Genomic DNA, 24453 nt, shown 5'->3' with positions numbered 1-24453 from the left:
CTTTAGATGAGGCTCCAATGTACAGATTTAGCAAAGCACTTAAGCATGTGCTGAAGTACTTTGCTGAACTGGAGCTTTTGTCTTCCAACTTCAGAAGCAGATATAGGGAGTGTAGGAGGCCCCTTTTCATTTAGAAAACATGACGTTTACCAGATAGCAACAGTTCTACTAACCTCTAAGTGAAATGTCTGGTCAAAGGGACACTCAGGTTAAAAAAAAAATATGATCGAGTCTCTTGCTGAATTGGATAGATGAACTACAGTCACTTATTGTGGATCCTAAGATGAGATCAAAGACCAATTTTGGACCTGCAGCCCTGTCCACAAGTGCCACAGGTGAAAACAATTGTAGATGAATATACACTGCTTTTAGCTTTATGCCTTGCACATCTCTCCTTGATTGCAGCAGTCTATGCACTCTCAAAGTCTTCCAGTCCAAGGTACAGAGACCTTGTTATGAACTAGGAGCTCCCAGGTGTTGAGGTCAACATTGCAAGATTGCAGGTTTACCTTCAGAAGAGTGTCTTTGTATTGTTTTCTTGGCCTGCCCCTAAAATAAGTTCCAGTCTGCAATTCTCCATAGAAGACATCCTTTGGTATTTTATTGTTGGACATCAGACCGCATCACCGCACCATCTCAGCTGTGCTCTCACTGTAAAAGTGTCACCGCTTATGATGTCTCAGCACTCAAGGACCTCGGTGTTTGGAATCAAATCTTGCTATTTAATACCCATTAACTATCATAGACATTGTACGTGCAATTAGTCCAAGTATTTTATGTGGCATTGATAAATAGTCCATGTATCTCAGCCATTTAGGAGTGTGGTATGACAACAGCATGGTAACATCAATTTTTGTTTGCAGTTCTGACACCGTTTTTGTCACGTTTTCTGAAGGCACCTCTGGCTGCCCCAATACATTTCATAATGTTGTCATCAGTCATTGAATTACATGAAACAAAACTGTGTAGGTAGCAAAATTTGCCAGTGAGCTTGAATGGTACATCGTTGATGGATGCACCTGGAGTAGTTGCAGTACTTCTTGGTTGAAGTTGGGCCATGACTTCTGTCATCTTTGAGTTGATAGTTAATCAGTAGGAAAGATAATCAGACAGATTTGTTAACGGCTTTTATCTCTTTTGCTGTAAACCCCTGACAGATTTTTATGCTCCTCTTCCACATACTGTTCTGTATGGAGACATCATTGGGAGAGTGGATCCCAGTGAGGTGATGACAGTACAGCTATGTGAAGCCAGTTGTGTATCTGCTCTATAAATCAAGTTTATATCTTTCCCCAGAGGTCAATCATGTTTCATTTGTAGAATAACTTTTAACTGACCTGAGGCATAAGCTACTGAGTTCTATATCTGCTCCCAAATGTATTCTAGAAGTTCTCAGACTTCCAGCTGTCAAAAATGTTTTACTATCCTTGTGTTATAATGAAAGTGCACTAGGTTTGTCATTTTTAAAAACAGGCATGATAAAAGAAGGCATTTAGTTGGCAAAATTTCTGCCATGTGAGTATTTAATATTGGTGCAAAGCTTGTACATCATTAATAATAAATACCTAGCACTTATGTAGCTATTAATTATTGGGTAATTTACTTTGCCAATTAAAGAAGGAAAAACATAGAGATAATCCCTACTCCATATTTTGGACTCTATTTACCGTTTAAAATTGCTCTTATTAATCATGTTCATTATGGAAGTGCCAATGGGCTGGCCAAGTACAGTGTCCTTTTGAGCTATATACTAGAATTAGAGAGTATCAGGGGGTAGCCATGTTAGTCTGTATCCACAAGAAGAACAAGGAGTCCAGTGGCACCTTAAAAACTAACAGATTTATTTGGGCATAAGCTTTCGTGGGTAAAAAACCTCACTTCTTCAGATGAATCTTTTTTCTCATCTGAAGAAGTGACTTTTTTACCCACGAAAGCTTATGCCCAAATAAATCTGTTAGTCTTTAAGGTGCCACTGGACTCCTTGTTGTTTTTGTAGAATTAGAGACGCTCCTTATCCCAAAGATCTTACCGTCTAAATAGATAAGACAGACTAAAGATAGGGACATGAACAATGTGGTATTAGCCAATATTTGTTCCACAACCTTATTTCCATTTTCTTTTGTTTAAATCATGGTGGGATTATGTTCAGAAGTGATCAGCCAGATGGTAACATAGTGGTAATGTGATTAGAAGGCAACATGGTAAAGATTTGAAGAGTATGTTGGAAATAAAGAATTTGTAGCCTTTAGTCTCAACATGTGAAATACACAACAGTCCGGCCACCTCTGCTGCTGTTCTGTTTTCCTGGAAATAAACTTCCTATCAGTGAAAATTAATGTTATTTTGAAATAAGAACTATTTTTCTGTGTCCTTTATATTAAAAACGTTCTCTTTTTAATCAGCTATTGATTTTCTATCATGCCATAACCTTTGTTTAAAGCGATAATGCACTTCACAACATCAATAATATTAGATACCCAGAAACCTGTTGTTTGGCCGTGTGCCTCACTGTGCACCCAAAATGTGTGAGCATTCATTATGTCTGGTTTCACAGGGGTAGCCTACTGTCCAGTAGGTGTGCAGGGGAACATCTATCACTGGTGGTGGGACTCGTTCACTAGCACATCTACTAATGTGATATATGCCATCATGTGCTAGCAATGCCCCTCTGCCATGTACATTGGCCAAAGCGGACAGTCTCTATGCAAAAGAATAAATGGACACAAATCAGACATCAAGAATTGTAACATTCAAAAACCAGTAGGAGAGCCCTTCAATCTCCCTGGACACTCAATAACAGACTTAAAAGTGGCCATTCTTCAACAAAAAAAACTTCAAAAAGAGACTTCAACGAGAAACTGCAGAACTGGAATTAATTTGCAAACTTGACACCATCAAATTAGGGCTGAATAAAGACTGGAAGTGGCTGGGTCACTACAAAAAGTAATTTTCCATCTGTTGATACTCGCACCTTCTTGTCAACTGTTGGGAATGGGCGACATCCACCCTGATTGAATTGGCCTCGTTAGCACTGACACCCCACTTGGTAAGGCAACTCCCATCTTTTCATGTGATGTAATATATATACCTGCCTACTGTATTTTTCTCTCCATTCATCTGATGAAGTGGGTTTTAGCCCACAAAAGCTTATGCCCAAATAAATGTGTTAGTCTCTAAGGTGCCACAAGGACTTCTCGGGTTTTTTTTTCTTTTTTTCTTTCATTATGTCTGTGCATCGAATTACTCTTCTGCTTACCCATATAGGATGTGGGCTGGTTATCACTTAAACCAGTGCACAGCTGCAGTAGCTCCACTGAAGTCAACAGTGTAGCATTGTTTTAAGTTTAGTGTGTATATAGTATACTCCTGTTTATCTGAATTCCCTTTATCTGAAAATCCTAATTATACAGATTCACAGTGTGTCCCCCATGTACCCCTGTATTAATCACCAGCTAATTATCTGCTAAGCACTTGTAGTGCTAATCAATTAAAAAAAACATTGAATGCTAACAGGTGCAAAGAGGCTACTTAAGAAGTTATTAGTGGGTTTATCTGAACATCCGGTTATCCGAAAGTTTTGGGTGTCCACACGGCCATTCAGATAAATGGGAGTGTACTGTACATCAAATCCATTCCAATTGAGTGCCTTCTTCATTATTGGTTGCTGCAGCCTGCCACTGCTGCTTCTGCCTTGGTCAGAGGAGCCATCTCAAGAATAATATGGGATATTTTTTTCCAGGGTTTGCACTCAGACAGTGGTCCCTTCCGTGACAACAGAATTTGCTCTCATTAGACCACTAGGCAGGCCTGCTACTCCATTCTTAATGAGCTCTGTTGTGTCTGGACATTTACGGCATTTAAGATCCCACAAACCCAGAGTGATCTGAGATTCTTAAATTACCTATGCACAGTGAAGTGACTATATGACTGGCAACAATTACTTTGCATTCCTTTTCTTGCTGTTCTTTTTTTTCCTTTAAGTATGCTTATTTGTTATGGGGCTATAAAGGGCATGGCAAATTCACTTTTTTTTTCCTTCAGGCGCTCTGATGTATCTTTTTACTTTAGTTAACTTTCTCAGATTAGTTGAATTATTGCACCGTAACAAACCAATTATTTCCTCCCCATCTCCCCGGCCCCTGAGAGTTGAATTAACTATAAAATCACAGTCCATTTGTTTCTGCAGCTCTTAGCTGGTACAGTATGCTGGTCCTCTGTGACAGGGCTGATGTTTCAATACCTGATTCAGCAGAGTGTTTAAGCACATGAGTAGTCACATTCAGAATTCATGGGATTGCTCGTGCTTACAGTGAAGCATGTGCTTAAGTGCTTTGCTGAATTTGAGTAACACAAGTGACTTCTACATAGGTCACGTTAAATCATTCCTCTCCTCTTAACTTTCCCGCTTGTGGGAAGGATGGAATTGGAGGGGTGTCAGACATTTCTGTTTGTTTTGGGGGGGAAGAGTCTGTCATTCACTGCTATCAGCTGCGTGGTTTATGTTTAGGTAGCCATGTTAATGATTGTATACATTCGCGCACACACAACAGCCTTTGGAGCTTGTTTAGAATGCTGAAGCTTGATCTGGAGAGTTACTGAGCCCACCAGGCAAGTGTCCATTCGTAAGCCAAATGCAACTCAAGTGGAGATCCCAGGCAGTCATGGAGCAACTTTTCTCCCATTCTGCATCCTGTGGGGGAAACAGAATTCCTTCCCGTTGGTCCCAGTGGGGCCCTCTTGTGCCAAGCCCTACGGCCCAGAATTGGTGCATGAGAAAGATATTTACCCCATAATCACAATCACTGCTCTTAATTTCAGATTATGGTAGTCTATATGTTTTATAATATTTGTTAATTACCGATTTCTTTATTCAGTGGTTCACAAATGCTCCAAAGGAGTCATTGGAAAAAGTCTAATGCTTCGCAGGAAACTTTGAAAACCCATTCTGCTTTGAAATAATTTTGTCCGTATACCTCCATTGGTTCTGCTTTTTATCTTCCCTTTTCATCATTATGACTGAGCACATTTGCACAGAGACACAAAATGGGTGAGGTAATATCCCAAGCTTTCTACAATAACACTGCAGGCACATTCGCATAAGAAGTCTCACTGTTCCATAGCACTTAATCTGATTTTGGTAGCTTATTTCTCCTCTGAAATCCTAATCCTTTTAGTGATTTCACAATTATCTCTATGGCAACTAATTGTAATCTTTGCAATCAAGGATTGTACCTTCATCTGGGGAATAAGCAGCAAGAAGAAGAGAACTGGTAATGGATGAACAGATCCTAATTTTTATGTACACGTTCTGGCCTTTAATTGTAGTTTTTAAAAGGAAAGTCAGAAAATGATATACATGTTTGATTCAAGCACTGACTGGGACAGTGTTGCCTCATATATTAAGCATTGCACTGGGATTTAGGAACTTCTGATACCGATTCCCAGCCACATATACAGGCCGCACACTGGCACAGTCATTCTTAAATTATTTTTAAAAATATGGCACTCTGTCTCATTAAGATTCCATCCTAGTGCTATGTGGAGTGTAAGAGGTTGTAGAAGGTAGTGGGAAAGATGGCTTAGATTAGGTGCACTGGGAAACCTGGAGAGGGTTGGAAACCGAGCAAGAGGACATGTTGGAGCAGCAGTTGGCAGGCAGGAGGAAATATAAAGTAGATTATTTGTTTGGCCAGAAGGAGCAGATGCAGTAGCAATATGAATGTTGGGAATGAAGGAATCAGTTGGAGATTGGAAAGACGAGGTTCAGATGGGAGTCATTAGGGAATAAAATTTGTGATGCTCCACAAAAGCAGCACGTTTTTGCTCCACCAGTGACCATGATGTGATTAAATTGTTCATAAGAAACTCTGACATTTATCATCCGTTAGTTTGAACAGGGATTTTTTTTTTCATTTTTCTCTTATTTGTGCTTAAATTATTCATACATTTTCATGGTTTTGATCCAATATATTGAAATTATTTAAAAAAAAGAAAAAGCTTTTCTCTTCAATGACGTTACATGATTTTAGTGCTTGGAGAGTTTGTTCACCATAACGTGAACAGGTTCCCTACACTTGAAAAAAATCCTGTGAAATGATTGTGAGAGGTGGACAAGGAGTGGAGTTAAGACAAAACGACAGTACATTGGTTTATTGTTTGGAAAATGGCAATTCAGTATGATTAGGATTTTTACACTTAATTTGTTGTTCTTCAACAGAGGTGATAAATTTTGTAAAGAAATTGACATTCTGCTATTCTGCTATCAAAGGTTTGACAGAAAAATTGACAGGAAAATATTTATCTTTGAAAAGAAACTCGACACAATCTCTTTACATTAAAATCTGCCTAGTCAAACTGTTCATGTATAATGGACCCTGTAAACGGACAAGGATTACTATTCTCATCTCCTTCAGACTCATTAATCTTGTGGCTGTCATGTTTAACTGCCTCCATGGTGGTGCTCACATAATACATTTGAGTGTTTATTTCATGATGCTAACCTAAATGGCAACTAAAGGGCCAGTTTCTCTATGCTAATATGTGCCCCTCCCCCTTGTACTACGTGATTGGTGCAAAGAGGAGGGAAAGCAGTTGGATCTGGCCAGCGGAGAATTCCACCAACATGGCTGATTCTTCCTCCCTGCTCACACAGTGAGCTCTGGTTCAAGAAGTGGGAAGGAGAAGTGGCCAGAACATACTGCCTTCTGGCTATGCTCAGCTGCTGTGTGGTCCTTTAGCCTCACTAACCTAGACTGGAGCCTCGATCAGCTAAGGATCACCCTGAGAATCGGGGAGCTATAAGAAGTGAATGAATGAGAATGAATTTATTATTGAAAGTCCAGTTCTGGATAATTGTCAAGGATTGCATATATAGACTAAAAGGTGTTTTTGTTTTTTTTTTATATTATCCTTTCAGCTCCAGTTCAGATATTTTGAGAGACCTGCAAGAAGTTGAGATGGTTTCAGAGTCATCAGATAAGTGAGTACAGTACATGGATGAATGAGGTAATTGGTTGAGATTTTAGGCCATTTAATTGTTTCCTCTGCATAAATGAAAAGGCTTGGTTTAAATAAACAAGTAACAGAAAACTTGTAGTTAAGAATGCCACGATGGAGTTAGAAATGTTGCATCACAAATTTTACAAATCAAGCACATTTTATTTCAAGTATTCATTTTGGATTCCTTTTGTGTGGAGGGAGAAGTCCCCGCTCCTCTGCGTTTAAAAGCTCACCGTTTTTTAGAACAGAAAATAACTTTTTAATTATTTGCATTATGGTAGTGTCTAGTGGTCCCATCTGAGATCAGGCTTAATTGTACTAAGCATTGTATAAATATATAGTGAGAAATGGCCCATGTCCCAAAAGCTTACAGTGTAAATTGATCAGGACACACAAAGGGTGGGAGCGGAAATAGAGGCACAGAGTGATAGATGGTTTGGCCCAAGATCACACAACAGTGGCAGAGCTAGAAATAGAACCAAGGTGTTCAGAGTCCCTGTCCGGTGCCCTATCCCCAGTAAATTTCTAAAATCCTCAGAAGAGGAAATAGAAATCAAGATTTGGAAGGATTCTGCAACAATACAGCAGTTTGTCATGCGAGACTGTGACATTTTTTTTAAGTCATACGATTGGACTAGTTAGTATTTCTGAAAAATCCAGTATGCCCAGAGGACTGAACTAATTTTGCATCTAAGGTCCCTCTGCTGGTGCTGGAATCCCTGCTTGAATATCATGCCAGCTGCAGTAGTTGGGCATAAGAGGGTGATATTAGAGGAATCATATCCGACTTAATTGTGAATTAATTTTTTTAAGGAAGTCCTTAGAATGGTTAATTGGGGAAATTATCTCAAGAACATGTGTGTTCAGTAGATTGATGCAGCTCTTCATAAACCTCATAGTCCATAACTGAAATACAATTTGGAACTCTTAAAAGTGTGTATATTATTTACTCAATAAAGTATGGTGCTGTATTGGATAATAACAGTTTATAATGGAAACACTGACAAGGCCTTGATTATAATGGTGCCAGAAATCAATGGGAATGTTAATCAGTAGTAAAGTATCAAATAAGTAATCATTAGAAGTTTAGTGTAGAACAGCCCTTGGTTAGAAATGTGTGATGTTTAGAAGAAGAATGTTCATAAGCATAATTTCTGACAGCACCTAAAAGTGATTTACTGAGACTAGCATAAAATATTCAGTTGTACCTATTTTCCAGTGCTATAGTCTGCATTGTAACATTTTCCTCATGATTTTCCTCTGCTGCTGTTTCCATTGTCTAGAACGGTGTTTCTCAAACTGGAGTCCATGGAGGGTACTCCAAGGGATCAACTCCTCCCCTTTCCTCCCTGCATGCCAGGGAACAGCTGTTCAGCAGTGTGCAGGAGGCTCTGGAAGGGAGGGGAAGAAGCGGGGGTGGGGTGCGTTTGGGGAGGGGACGGAATCATGCCTGGGGCCACTGGCCCTGCTGATTAACCCCTCACCCTCCCTCCCAGTGCCTCCTGCATGCAGGGGAACAGCTGTTCCGCAGCATGCAGGAGGCGCTGGGAGGGAGGGGGAAGAGCATGGACAGGGCGCGCTTGGGGGAGGTGGCGGAAAGAGGTGGGGAAGAGATGGAGTTGGGTGGGGCCTTGGGAGAAGGGGTGGAGTAGGGGCAGGGCCTGTGGCTGAGTGGTGGGTTTTGGGGGTCCATGAAAATTTCAAAATCAAAACGGCAGTCCTCGGGTTGCTAAAGTTTGAGAACCACTGGTCTAGAACATTAGCCCAAAAGGCAAGCAGCCGTAGCTGCCTTTGCAGCAGGCGGGAGTTAGAACTCCTAATAGTTAGGGTATACTCATGCATGAACCGCTTGACTCCTTCCTCAAACACCCTCTTCCTGAAAAGACACATGCGAGTATCATTGTATGATCGGTATGCAGGTGTTGGCAACATAGTAAGGGATGCAAACTCCTTCAAATGAGTTATAGTACTTGGACCATAACATACTATCGAGCATGACATGACAGAGTTGGTTACTGGTCCCCTTTGCTTATCTACAGTTATTTTGAATGTCATTTGAACATAAATCTAAGAGATCCTGTTCTTGAAGTTTATTGGGGCAGTAGTTTATTTTAGGATTGGGCTTGAAAGGGGTAGAATAGATTGTACCTTTTTATTCTGTCAAGTGAAGTTGAAAATGGGATGAAAATAACTCAAGGCTAAAATATGAAATATTGTACGTGTTATTTTTCTGAAACCCAGCAGCAATGTGATTTGTGGTGATTTCTTATACCTTCCATTGGCAAAATATGTATATATTTATCTTGCATCTGTTCTTTAGACAATTGGAATGTCCATAAAGACTTATCTGGGACATTTAGTCACTTCCCTGAAAATGTCACTTTCTTGGTTCAATTCAGGTAACATTGCTGCAAGGTACTGAAAAAATGTTGCTGGGTTTGTTTCCTTCCAGATACTAATAACTGGTTTCAAAGGCAACTGAAAAAGTAACAAATAAAAGTGGCTAAGGAACAGATTTATACTGCTAAGAAGCTACAAAAATGAGAACTATATTTGTTTCTTTGCAGTTCTTGTGGTTAATGAGGGGAGAGAGGTATATAAAATATTCCATCTTGATGGGTAGTTAGGAAGCTACCTATATCTCTCTTTAGTCTCCCATTTTTGATCAGCATATAAATCAGGGTACATGTTTACATATTTGCTTTTTTTTTTTTTTTTTGAAGAGGAAGGGCAAATGTGGCGAGAACTCCTCCCCCTCTCCCGCACCACCACGACGCACCTTTGCAGAACAGATCCGTACTCTTGTAAATGTTTCTACAAAATGATACATCCAGATCAACAAATTTCATTTTGGTGCACCATATAAAAGGGATTGCTTATTGACTGAAACTTGCTTAGTCAAAAAATGACTACAGTGCGTGGTTTCAAATATGAATCAGCAGAGAAGTTATTGCAGATGACAAACATAATAATCATCTGACAATATCAGATGAAAGAAGGAAATTGAAAAGGTCTTTAGATTTGTCCTAAATGATTGTTTGAAGCATGACATTTGACCTCCACTGCTCGGAATGTTTCCTATTGGGTTACAATTTCTTAAAAGAGAAATCATCATAGATATATTTTATGTCCACTGAAAGCAAAATACAAATTAGATGAAATTTATAAAAGCAAACCAAAAAAGCACATCAGGGTATATATTTGCATTTCTTATGCTGAAGACTTCACATATTATCCATAATGAACTGGGAGCTTGTTATAAGCTAGATGTATTCAGTTCAAATGTAGTTTCCAGATTTTAGAAAATGCATCTTTATCAATTTGTTTAATTCATAATATCCCATAATATAAAAGAAGCAACGTCAGCTAACAGTTTCTGACACAATGGAACTGGATGTTGCTGTCATTGAAATGAGTGGCAAAATTTCCATTGGCTTGAAATGGGAGCAGAATCAAAGAAAAGGGGGAGCCCAGCTGCTAGAGGGCTCTGCTGCATCAGCAGCTGCAGAGTGATCCCACTGCTTGGAGGAGGAGAAGGAATCCTTCACCCTTAGATGCCCAGAATCTGCCCAGAGCACAGCCTGCTTGCTGAGGGCTGAAAGATTCAGAGAGAATTTGGTCCTGTACTGTAGAGAGGTCTCATTATATGCTCCCAAGAAGGATAGACTGGTTTCTTGCTTCTCAGACCACAGCTGGAGTCTTCCACAGTGATCATGTGGAGTAATGTGGCCATATTCATGAATAAAGCAAACTGCAGCAATGTATATATCTTTCATTCCTTTATACAATATTTTTATCACTTCTCATCAGCTAGATGGATATCTTCCTTTTTTCCATTTTTTTAGCTCGTGGCTTAATAGTAGCACCTTATATCACAGATTACAGTATATTTATTTTCAATATTTTACTATAAGACTTAATTGCAGCCCTATTTTTTGTTGAGTAAAGTACTAGTATTTGATCCATGCTTTCCATGTGAGGATATTTCAGTGTACATTCTGGGGATTTTTTTATTTGTCCATAACTTGCCAAAGTTGCAGCTTATTTATGGATCCTATCGTAACATTTTTTTCTATCTGGTTCCACATTTAGAACCCATTGTTTAAATATTTTGGCAGTTGGAAATAATTTTCTCAGTGGAAACAATGCATTGATTATTTTTCTTTCTTACACCAGTCTTGATTATTTAGTATTATCCAGTCTATCATTGCCATGTATTTTGAGAATGTCATGCAAAGGTTAATGGGGCAGCTAAAAATCTCTCCCCAGTGGTGGGACTCTTATTTTCCCAACATCATCATTATCCTCTGAGTCCTAGATGGAAGGCCACCATTTTTAAACTGGAAGGCCACCATTTTTAAACTACCAGGCAATGACATGCAGCTAGTTTTCCCAGTGACGACAGAATAAAAATCCTATGCTCTCTTTTGCGCCACTGAAACTGTGATCCAGAGAGTGCCAATGATTGATTCGGTTTGAGCAGAATTCCAAAGGTTAAGGGAGTGGAACCATTAGCTTCTTTGTGGGTTTGCAGACCATGTTCTGTAGTGGAAGAGAGAGTTGAAACTTGCAGAGTTTCTGTTCTCCTATGCAGAATATTTCTGCACAGCAGTGTGGGAAATTAATATTAGCAAGATGACTTGTTCATAGAAAAATCATTTCTTGCCCCTGGTAATTTTCTAAACCAGAGAATCTAGTCAAACATCTGATAGGTTTATTTCAGCCAAGCTGTAATAACATGTGGACAGGTTGATTTGTGCACAAGAATCTAGAGCAGAAAGTAAACTACAACTTTGATTATGCTTCATGTTCTTCAGGTTAATTATAGAACATTATTTATACGTCAGTAAGTGGACACTGAGCTGTACAATAGGTAAACTGTATCAAACAAGTGCCTTAGCCTGAAGAGTTTATGATGTAAAATCACAAACAGGTACATTGTGGAACAGTCAGAATGGCATGTGTGTGGAACTGAGTTTATTTAAAATTAGTCAAGCCAGATATAGACCATTGTTATCACATACTTTTCTATAAATATTTGCAAGAAGGGGATACTATGTCAAATGGTAGATGGATAGGCTACAGATTTTGGCTGTATGTTTTATAACTTCACTTAATATATCTAACTATATATATTAGTGAAGAAGACATTAGTAACATTCCCCAGGGTACAGTCTGGACTGCTGAACTCAATTCTCCAATCTGGGATGCCTATTACACTGCTTCGCTGTGAGAGCAACCACTGGCCTTGCTCACACACTTCCTCTAGCATGTAAATTACTTCCAGCTGAGTTATATAAGTACTTCTAGCCAACCACTTCTGAATTGTTCTGGGGTGACACCAACAAATACCCAGTTCCAGACTTTTTCCTAGAAATATACATCTTGTACTTCCCAGCTGTTTCCTTCTGTGCAGTACAAGCTCATAGAAAGTTTGTCATTTCATTAATAGAAAATGATATTCACAAACCCTGTTATCTCAAATGGGGGGTTTCAAAACTCTTCAATCCAAACACACACTGGTTTAGATAAAATAAAAAAAGTTTATTAAGTACAGAAAGATAGATTTTAAGTGATTTCAAGTAATGAGGCATAAAAGTCAGAATTAGTTACAAAGAAATAAAAGGTAAAATGCAAACTAGTCCCTAACTTAACAAGCTAAGTGAATTTAAAGCAAAAGGTTTCTCTCCCCATATGCTCACAGCAGTCTGGCTGGATTCCTTCAGCCAGGACCACTTCCCAAGTTAAATGATACTTCCGTTGTCTTTCAAACATTGTTGATGCTGTGAGTAGCAATAAGGGGAGAGAGGTGGTTTGTGTCTTCTGTTCCTCATTTTTGTATCTTTTTCTTCTCTTTGAGAATCATCTCCAGCTGGGGTTCAGGCAACTGCCAGTCTGTTTATACGGTAACCGTCAACTGTTCCATTGCCAAAATGTAAATGTCTCGCTCACCCCCTTTTTCCTGCCAAAAAATGGCCACTTACCCAGGTGATAGTCCATTTGATTTTGTTGACACCTGGCTGAGGTGTCAGTTTGTCTTTTGTCTCTGAGGAAGTGGTTTGGGCTGCTTCTCCAAATTTGGAATATGCCTTAGTAACATCAGGCAGTAGAATATTTACATGCAATGTTGCCACAATATTTTATCAGGACAATGATGATCAGCAAATTATGAGTTTTCAAATGATACCTCACAAAGCATATTTTGTACAAAATTTATCAGTCTTGTAAAAGTTGTGAATATAGAGGTATGACACTGCTCCCCATATTCTTCAGTGATATTATTCTGATATAATTGTCATAATTATAATGTATTTTATGCAAGATAAGTCATGTGAGGTGTCATTGAAAAAGTTATGATTAGCTGAATATGATTATCCTATTTGTATGCATATATCATTTTTGTATCTGAAGTTATGAATATTGACTGTGCATCTGTTTTTCAAATGTAGTTACACCTGGGTAACGCCCACTAGACAAGATGGGTCTAGATAGTGGGTGGGGAAGGGCCTATCCAGGGCAATGGGCCAGTAGGAAAAAACAATAGGGCTTAGAAGAAGCTTATCTCCCTCCTGTGAACGCTCCAAACAGCCTGTGAGTGATGGCTGCTATGACTCTACAAGGACATGCGATAAGACCACGTCTCTAGACTCCATCTTGGGATGTCAGTATTTTTCCACAGACCGGTCTGGGGACCTAGCTTTGGGAACAAAGAGTTTCTGCCATATGCAAAAGCTATAGAAGGGAAGGGGAGTGACATCATCTGGGGTTCTTCACCGCTCACACACAAAGACTCCTGGAAACACCTGAAGAACAAAGACTGAACTGGGGGAAGTGCTGGATCCAAGCTAAAGGGGTTTTTAGCCTGTGAATGAAACACCTGGGGATTCCAAGCTGTAAAGCAAGTGCAGCTTGCCCTTTAAGAATCTGTAGCCTGCTTGTATCATCTCCTAGGATGAGAATCTGCTATTCCTAGCGAATCTATTTAGTATATTAAGTTTAGTTTGCGTTTTTTTGTTTATTTGCTAGGTAATCTGCTTTGATCTGTTTGCCATTACTTAAAATCTCTCTTTCGTAGTTAATAAACTTGTTTTTGCTTTATCTAAACCAGTGAGTTGGACTGAGATGTGTGGGAATCATAACTCAGGGCAGAAGGCTGTTGCATATTCCTTTACACATTGAGGAAGGGGGCAAATTTTATGAGCTTACGTTGTACAGTTCCCTGTGCAGTGCAAGACAGTATAATTTTGGGTTTATACTCCAGAGGGGGTGCGTACCTGAGGAGCTGGGAGTAGCCTTTCCATGCAGGTGCTGGTCAGAGAGCCTGCTTGTACCTGTAGCTGGATATGTCCCTACCTATACGCATGTTGGTGAAAGTGCAGGCTGGAGGGCTTTGTAGCTTGTCACAGCAGTACAGTGTGAGAGGGAGCCCTGGCTGGTGGGTCAAGGGGCTCATTGGTACCCCAGTTCCAGGTGGCACCCCGGGGGGGAACCTGTCATAAGGGGTACAGTCTGTCATAGTGGTGAATAGTCTCCTACTTTGGAAGAAGTCAAGCAGTAAAGCTAGAATAGTAAAATGTATAATATCTGCATAGAATGAGATTTCAAGTTTATTCTGTGACTTGAGTAATCTGTTCTTGCAAGGATAGTCATACGCTGCTAAGACAAAAATAGATGCAACTGGCAGCTGCACTATGTAACATGATACAACTGGCACAGGAGATAGTTTTGATCAGTGTTTCTTAGCCATATACTATACTATAGTTTAGCTACTCTTTAAAACAAAAGCCAACATTTGTGAAATATATTGTCATCTTGTATCTAGAGTATACTAAACAGAAAAATCTAATATGTATAGGAAGAAGGCTTTTCAACATATGGTACAAAAATAAAAGTTAATACTGAACTCTTACATTTTTTTAAACAACTGACAAAATCATCCAAAACACAGGACTTAGTGGTGATAGGGGATTTCAACTACCCAGACATCTTTTGGGAAAATAATACAACAGGGCATAGATTATCCAATACGTTTTTGGAATGAAGATAGAGAAAGCAACTAGGGGAGAGGCGATGCTAGATTTGATTCTGACAAACTGGAGGAACTGGTTGAGAATTTGTAGGTGAAAGGCACCTTAGGAGAAAGTGATCATGAAATGATAGAGTTCATGATTCGAAGGAATGGTAGGAGGGAAAACAGCAGATTTCAAGAAGGCAAACTTTAGCAAACTCATAGAATTGGTAGGTAAGATCCCATGGGAAGCAAGTCTGAAGGGGAAAAAGGGTTCAGGAGAGTTGGTGTTTTTTCAAAGAAACCTTATTAAGGGCACAAGAGCAAACTATCCCAATGCATAGGAAAGAGAGGAAGTATGGTGAGAGACCACCCTGGCTTAACCAGGAGATCTTCAACAACCTAAAACTCCAAAAAGAGTCATATAAAAAGTGGAAACTACGTCAAATTATGGAAGATGAATATTAAAAAAACCCCACAAGCATGTAGGGACAAAATTGAATGGCCAAGGCAAAAAATAAGATTAATCTAGCTAGGGACATAAAGGGTAACAAGAAAACATTTTACAAATACAGATGAGAAGCCAGAGGAAGATCAAGGATAGGTAGGCCCATTACTCAATGAAGGAAGGACAATCACAGAAAACACAGCATTGGCCAAAGTGTTAAATGCCTTTTTTGTTTCAATTTTCACCTATCAAGTTAGCAATGATTGGATGACTAACATAGTGAACATCAGTGTAAATGGGGTAGGATCTGAGGCTAAAGCAAGAAAAGAACAAGTTAAGGATTACTGAGACAAGTTAGATGTCTTCAAGATGGTAGGGCCTGATGAAATGCATCCTAGAATACTTAAGGAGCTAGCTGAAGAGATCTCTGAGCCATTCATAATTATCTTTGAGAACTTGTAAAGGATGGGAGAGATCCAGAGGGTTGGAAAAGTGCACATATAGTACCTGTCTATAGAAAGGGGAATAAAGACAACCCAGGGAATTATAGGCCAGTCAACTTATCTTTGGTACCTGGAAAGATTCTGGACCAAATAACCAATCAGTTTGTAAGCACCTAGAAGAAAATAAAGGGATGACTAACAATCAACATGGATTTGTCAAGAACAAATAATGTCAAACCAACCTAATATCCTTCTTTGACAGGGTAACAAGCCTTGTGGAGAGGGGATAAGCAGTAGATATATCCCAACTTTACTAAGGGCACGTCTTCACTGGCAATGTTAAAGCACTGCCACGGCAACGCTTTAATGTGGCTTGTGTAGTCGCGGCATAGCACTGGGAGAGAGCTCTCCCAGCGCTCTAAAAAAACCACCTCCACGAGGGGAATAGCGTGCTGGTGCACTGTTTACACTGGCACTTTAAAGTGCTGAAACTTGCAGCGCTCAGGGGGGTGTTTTTTCACACCCCTGAGTGAGAAAGTTACAACACTGTAAAGTGCCAGTGTAGACAAGCCCTAAGGCTTTTGATACTGTCGCACATGAACAAACTTGAGAAATATAGCCTAGACAAGCCGATTGTGAGGTGGGTGAACAACTGGGAAAAGCTAGAGTAGTTATCAGTGGTTCACAGTGAAGGTGGAAGGGCATATTGAGTGGGGTCCTGCAGGGATCTGTTCTGGATCCAGCTCTATTTAATATCTTCATAAAATATTTGGATAATGGCATAGAGAGGACACTCATAAAGTTTGTGGATGATACCAAGCTAGGAGGGGTTGCAAACACTTTGGAGGGCAGGACTAGAACTCAAAATGATCTGGACAAACTGGAGAAATGGTCTGAAATAAGTTGGATGAAATTCAATAAATGTAAAGAACTACACTTAGGAAGAAATAATCAATTACACAAATACAAAATGGTAAATGACTACCTAAGTAGGAGTACTTCAGGAAAGGATCTGGAGGTTATAGTAGAACACAAACTAATGTAATACTGTTGCAAAAAAAGTGAACATCGTTTTGGTATGTATTAGCAGGAGTGTTGTAAGTATGCCATGAGATGTAATTCTTTGACTCTGCTCATCACTGATAAGGCCTCAACTGGAGTACTGTGTCCAGTTCTGAGCACCACACCTTAGGAAGGATGTGGATAAATTGGAGAACGTCCAGAGAAGAGCAACAAAAATGATTAAAGGTCTAGAAAACGTTGACCTACAAGGAAAGACTGAAAAAACTATGTTTAGTCTGGAGAAGAGAAGATGGGGGAGGGGTGGGCGGCACAGTAATATGTAAACGGTTGTTATAAATTGTTTCCTTAACCACTGAGGATAAGAAGTAATTGGCTTAAATTGCAGCAAGGGAGATTTAGGTTATTACACATTAGGAAAAAATGTCCTAACTGTAAGGGTAGTTAAGCAGTGGAACAAATTACCTAGGGAGGTTGTGGAATGTCAATCACTGGAGATTTTTGAGAACAGGTTAGACAAACACCCACCAGAGGTGGTCAGATAATAGTTAGTCCTGCCTCAGTGAAGGTGACTGGACTGGATGACCTCTCAAGGCCCCTTCCAGTCCTACATTTCTATGATTCTGCGATCAGACCCAAAATGTAGGTTTTATGGTGGGAGGAAATTTTTTAAAATATGTATCCAAATAGAAATGTTTACCCACTTAGTATTTGCAAATCCAACATTACAGTATTGTGCTAGAGTGTGAGAACCTACAGAGTAAAACTGACTAGGAACCTTATCTACCTTACTTGTTGGTAACATAGGTACAATAAAAAAGATTTTTTTATCCAAAAAACCACAAAACCTGCAGCTTTAACTTGACCGTCCCCTTTTAAACACCACTTTTTAAAAATACTTAATTATTACTCTGAAGCCACATTTCCTTTCTATGAAGAAGAGGCTAATAAATATTACTACCCATACAATTTTATGTTGTAAGGGACAGCTGACGTTCATTGTTATGGTTTTTAAAGCAGGATGATTTTTGTAACCTTAATAGAGAAATGATTATTCCTCAGCTAAATGACCATTCTTTCTGTCAAGTCTGATTCAGAACATTTAACAATCCTCTAACCTTTTATTTAATGTGTTTTTTATGTTTTCCACCCTAATGACATTTATTCTGTTGGGAATTAAGGCTTTCTTTGGGACTGAATGGATTACAATGAATATGTCAACTAGCTGCTCTGTGTTGAGTAGTAAAAGGATAGCTCAGTAATTTAATTTGCGTAGGGTGATGGTGGTGCGGCGGAATGTATTTCTATGAATGGGAAATCTGCTTTGGATACTTCTCCACAGATCGCTTTTTCTAATGCACTCCTTTCAGTCTCCATTCAGAGCTGGAACAATCAGCTAGGATTCTTTTGTTGAACTCCTGAAGCCAGATGACAGAGTGCTTTCAATGGGGAGTCCTTGACTTTGGCAGGATATACCACAGCCCAGTATGGCAGCCTTTAGGGTATGATGCCGATGCCTTGTAATTTATCCTCTTCTTTTCAGGGTTAGTGGCTACGAGAGAATTTGAGGGTATCTGAGGGTAAAAAAGGTGGAGAGTGGCAGTGGCAGAAAAGGATCTTTCTTTTGATTATTTGATGGCAATAGTTTTGTTTTTAGTGTTTGACAGTACACCTAGTATGAGGGTGACAGGTATGTTACAAATTTCAAAACGAATAGGGTCCTCTGAAAGACCATCAGAAACCAGATAGCAATCTATACACTTCTGCTCACAGGTAGCTAATCTGGTTATTCCTTGCCCTAGGCAGATCAAGACAGAGCATAATTGAGACTGTAGTTTTTGGATTTTAATTGAATTCTACAACTTTAAGTTACTGGAAAATAAAAGGTCGTCTGATCTTACCAACTTCTCCAGTTGCATTACCTTTGTTCAGACACAACAGTTTGAAAATGAAAAAGTTCCAAACCAGGGCAGTATTGTCAGTTTTATTGATTGCAACAGGATTATTTGTTGTATATATTAATTTAAGTGGTAGAGCTAATAAAGGATATTTTAGTATTCATATGCTGCAGTTAATAAATTGCCTAGTCTCATAAAGCTTTTAATGAGCACCATAGAGATGTTACATTAATCTTCTGGAGTCCCCCTTTATTTGCAGTAATCAGTGTACATTGACATACACCAGTTAAAAGTTAATATTGAAGCAGTAAATCCAAAGATTAGTTATTTTATTTATTGCACTTAATAGTTATTAATGAAAAGTGTGGAAATGGGCAGCTTAGTAACATCTTATTCCTTTTTACTGGCCTTTTGGCCACTTTTTTTAACCTAAATCTTGGGCTCATTCCTGAAATGTATTGAAGCACAAGTTTTATGTTCCCTTTGCTTTCAGAAAGGTTTTTTTTTGTTTGTTTGCTGCTTCTCATCCTCATCTATCTTTTCAAATATGCCAAGGAAGCTTGCAGACAAAGTAATTTGGAATGTATGTGCAGATCACCCAAATCTAATGAAATTGAGGAGCCATAGCAGGTGCTCAGTACTGAAATCTGTAGATTGTACTGGAAATCTTCATGGTGATGGCTTTATGATGGGGACATCTATACACAAGATATTGGTTCAAGACATGAATCTGAATCCTTCCTAGACCTTCAGACACCGTTTAAGGCAATGATTCTCAAATGGTGGGTCCTGGCAAGGTTCTAGATGGTTTGTCATGCCCATCACTGGGTTCTGGCATATGCACACACATGCGTCTCCTGGCCCAGTATGGAGGGCAGGTCTATAGGGTTTGGGTGGGTGTTAGAGAGCAAGCTCACCTAGCAGTGGTGGATCTTGTCCTGCCCGACTCTCCATTCAATTTCACTAGAACTCTGAATGAAACCTGGATATTGCAGTTTTTCTATTGAGATATTAATGAAGCTGCAGAAAAAAAAAAAAAGAAGAATGCTGGTGGCTTGATCAAGTAAGGCAGGCAGCAAGATTGGATACCTTCAACAGAGATCAAGACATTTCCTAGGTAGCTTATCATGCCAGCAGACAGCCGGTGCCAGACTTACCCCCAGCCATCACAGTGCTTCTTTCACTCCTTCTAGACGACTCCAAGTCTGTGGCAATGATATGTCATACCATGAGTGTTATAAGGAATTCTTCACACTACCTAAAGTCATGCCAAGTATCAGTGATCACTGTGGATCAGCCCATTTTCACCATAATCAAACATAAAGTGTGGGTGTGCAGAAGACAAATTTATCATTATGCTGGGTGGTATACATCTGGAAATGGCAAGTCTAAAGGAGATTGCTAGAAGATAGTAGATGGACAGAAGCCCTTGTTCAGGCCAAAGTGGCCTCCCCAGGAATGGTTGACTCCTCCTTGAAAGTGTCTCATGTTACATGTACTAGGCATACTCTCAAAGTAACTACCAGCAATCTCTACATCTTGCTCCAAAATGCATATAACCTATATACCCAAGCTCTCAGGGAAGATGAGGTTTCCATGGGGTATGATAAATTGTGTCATAAGCAAAAACTAGAAAGTCCAGTGTTCCACTTCTGGCATCCCATGCTTCATCTGGAACTTCTTATATAGACCTATGTGCTGTCAGTCCACCAGGCAAAACTTTGCTCTCTACATTGAATGCATTGGAAAGATGTCACCCTAGTTCTTTGTGTTAGCTCATACTAATTATGCTTGTTGGATTCCTGTTCACCTCCTAGATATGGTAAGCCTTCACACATGCATCCAGACACAGCTAGAGAGTTTCTAAAGGGGAACTTCACCATTCACAAGATACAACGTTTTCTCTGCAATCACACTTAACCATGCTCATGAGCAAAATAAGGCCATAATCAAAGGGGATGGTGGAGCTGTTGGTCTCACACAAAGTCCAGAGGTCCTTTGGCACTGGATGATAGAGTGACCAGAGGTGGTCAAATTGATAGGAGAATTTGAAGCCACACCAGAGAAAGGAACCACCTGAAATGGGTCTAACACCAAGCAACCTGTGCAGATGAAAGGTCTCCTGGCTTCTTTTGCACGACATGTCAAGATATTTGTTGAGGTCAGAAGACATGTGTAACCCCTTCTCAGAAGAGTGTGTTGACTTAAAAGGCATTAGAGAACCTGCTGTGATTGTCCCTGTTAGGGAGGTTAAAAAGATCGGGCAGCAGCAGTACACCACATTTGTAACAGAGAGATTGCAGGACAAAGCCAAGCCATTAACAGAGACTAGCAAGTGAAATAATAATAAAGGGAAATAATCTTCCTTTGTTCAGATGACCTCCTGCAAGGGAGATCTCCAAGACCAAATTGCAGCTCTCCCTGAAAAATGGTGGGGACTCTGATATTTCAGTATATTGAAGACGTGAAAGACTTTTTTTTTGTTTCTTAATTCATTTTAGGCTGTGTGTTTACATAAGCTGCCTTTTCAATCTTTTTGAGAGACAGCAATATCCTGTTATGCATAGATCAATCTGAAATGTTATTAGCAAAGAGAAATGTAACTTTCTGTTCATGAATAGAAACTTATAAACGTACTATGCTATTTTTCTATATAATATTTTAGTAAATACTCCCTGGTGACATGCTACAGAACATGTTAATTCTTAATATTTTCATATAATTTCAAGCCATCACAATTCATTACTTTAGTTTTTAGGACACCTGAGACAATATGAATATAAATGCACAGAAATGAAAACCCACTGGAATGTTTTCATATCATAAACAAAATCTATCAGAAAAACATCAGGAAAATGCATTCAGATTTTAAAATGTCTGCCACAGATATTGTGGCATGAATTGGTGATGGCTCCATACATGAAAATCTTCTAGGTTATGCCCTAAGGCCTGGTCTACACTAACACCCCAATTTGATCTAAGTACGCAACTTCAGCTACGTGAATAACGTAGCTGAAGTCGACATACCTTAGTTCGAACTTACCGCGGTTCAGACGCGGTCCACACGCGGCAGGCAGGCTCCCCCGTCGACTCCGCGGTACTCCTCTCGCTGAGCTGGAGTACCGCAGTCGACGGCGAGCACTTCCGGGATCGATTTATCGCGTCCAGACCAGACGCGATAAATCGAACCCGGAAGTTCGATTGCCAGCCGTCGAACTACCGCGGTAGTGTAGACCTGGCCTAAGACTAGCAAATTTCATGCTTTTATCATAAAACCCACAATTCTTTCACAAATCTGATCCGCTATTAATGGAACTCTGAAACAGATACATACTAGTCTGTACAAATTTAAACTTTCATAGCTTTACTGGCAGATGTAGTTCTTCATTTAAAACGTAGGAAGAGTGTATATTTTTTTAATCTCAGAAATACGAAAATAGTTCCTGATTGTAAGCAGAAATCTATGTGCATGTAAGGCAGGGGTGGCCAACCTGTGGCTCCGGAGCCACATGCGGCTTTTCAGAAGTTAATATGTGGCTCCTTGTATAGGCACCGACTCCGGGGATGGAGCTACTGGCGCCAACTTTCCAATGTGCCGGGGGGTGCTCACTGCTCAACCCCTGGCTCTGCCACAGGCCCTGCCCCCACTCCAACCCTTCCCGCCCCCTCCCCTCAGCCTGCAGTGCCCTTGCTCCTCCTCCCTCCCCCCTACCCCCCCGAGCCTCCTGCATGCCACAAAATAGCTGATCGGGAGGGAGGGGGAGGTACTGATTGCCGGGGCTGCCGGTGGGTGGGAGGTGCTGGGAGCGGGGTGGGGGGGCTGCTGTGGCTCTTTGGCAATGTACATTGGTAAATTCTGGCTCTTTCTCAGGCTCAGGTTGGCCACCCCTGATGGTAAGGGATAAGGTCAGGGCCTAAAAATTCAGATAAGCCTGGAATTTGCAAGGCCATGGGTCTTCATAAAGCATTTGTTGTTATGGTGATATTAGAATGTCTTTCGAAAGTAGCTTTATTAAAAAATTAAATCTAGGCACCCAGCTGCCTAGTGCCTGAGACAGGAAGTGCCATCCACCACCCACAGAGCTGTGAAAGTGACTTATACACCCAAGGGTTGCCTTGACTTCAGTAAAGGTGTGTTAAGTCATGTCAGCTAATACCTATACTATAATTGATGTAGTAGCTGATCAACTTGACTTGGGCCTAGGCTTCAACATGAGCAGCTAGAATGTGTTAAAAGTATCCAGAATGGCCAACTCTCAAGATATTTGGTGTATTTTACCAACCCCCCACCTCCTACAGTCATATAATTATATACAATTCTTTTTGTTTTTGTTCTTTAATTAAAGCTAAGTTTCTATCCATGAAAACAACAAGGAGTCTGGTGGCACCTTAAAGACTAACTATCTGTTAGTCTTTAAGGTGCCACCAGACTCCTTGTTGTTTTTGTAGATACAGACTAACACGGCTACCCCCTGATACTTTCTATCCATGGTTTCAGATAAATGTTTAAAAACATGACCCATAAAGGTTAAAAAACTAGAAAACAAAAAGCTAACCAAATTGATACACTTTTTTTTAATTCTCATGGTTTCTTGGAGCCTGACTCATGATTTTTAAGCACTTAGAGTTGGCAGCAGTACACTGTGTTGTCTACACTACACTTTTAGGATGTGTTAGTGCATGTGTGTTAGCTAACACTTCCTAATTATGCATCTTTAAATCCTAGTCAAGTCAAACCTACAGTGTTGTCAAATGAACAAACTGAAAACATTAAAGTATTCTTTAACTTCTTTCAGCTGTAATTATCTTCTCTGTTCCTTGTAACTGCAGTAGGTTAAAAAATATATATATTTCACACTGAAACACTATCCCTTTAATGTTAAATGTTCAGAATGTCAGATAAGACTTTGTTTATTCACTCAGCTTCTAGGGGTTCATCAGGGGCTTTCAATTTAATTCATACATTGTATATGGAAATACTTTCCGGAGGCCTGGCACTTCCTCAGTTTGTTGAATAGGGTCTTGGGGCCAGATTTCCATACATATTTAAGAGTTTAAAGATACAGAGAGCTGCCTGGAGAGATTTTCAGAAGCGTCTATAAGCAGATTAGGAACCCATGTCCCATTGAAATCAATGAGAGTTAATCATATAACCTGTTCACGTGCCTTTAAATTATCTTTGAAAATCTGATCCCTGGAGACTACTATAACAATATGGTGAACACCTTTTTGCTTTACTAGAAAGTGAACTTGTCACTGGAACTACACTCTTCATTTCATGGAGAAAATGGCTCTGATTCTGAAAGCTGTAGTACTTCGCTCTGGGGTCCACTTGTGTAGGAGTTGCTGTATTGAGACTTCAAGGTTTCAGTGTGCGTTATTCCTTGATAGGGCCCCCTTTTGAGCCACGGGCCAAGTATTCTCTTTGTTGCTTGTCAGTAAAAATCACCTTCCTGGTGGTGGTCATCTCAGCTAGAAGGATAGGGGAGATGCAAGCTCTCATGGAGGGTCTGCTGTACATGTTTTTTTCCACAAGGACACAGAGTCACCCTTAGGTCTAACTCCAAATATCAGCCTATGCTGGTATCCAACTTTCATATCAACCAATGCATTCGCAATCCAGATTTCTTTCTGAAA

The 24453-nt window shown here is 39.9% G+C and overlaps 1 protein-coding gene across 3 annotated transcripts in view; it reads left to right on the top strand.

The window, feature by feature from the left end:
• RAD18 (RAD18 E3 ubiquitin protein ligase) overlaps positions 1-24453 on the top strand; it is a 121234-nt gene that overhangs the window by 82207 nt on the left and 14574 nt on the right. For 2 of the 3 annotated variants that reach the window (XM_026650425.1, XM_026650424.1), the window contains exon 12: positions 6917-6979. In XM_026650425.1, the coding sequence (XP_026506210.1) occupies positions 6917-6979 (63 nt within the window). Of the gene's footprint in view, positions 1-6916; positions 7006-24453 lie in introns of all 3 variants that reach the window. The other variant, XM_026650426.1, reaches the window with a different exon arrangement.

Source organism: Terrapene carolina, unplaced genomic scaffold (genome assembly GCF_002925995.2).
Source record: "Terrapene carolina triunguis isolate 2854851 unplaced genomic scaffold, T_m_triunguis-2.0 Scaffold89, whole genome shotgun sequence".
Taxonomy (NCBI): Eukaryota; Metazoa; Chordata; order Testudines; family Emydidae; genus Terrapene; species Terrapene triunguis.
The sequence above is the reverse complement of the archived record's forward strand: the minus strand, read 5'-3'. Positions and strand labels throughout refer to the sequence as shown.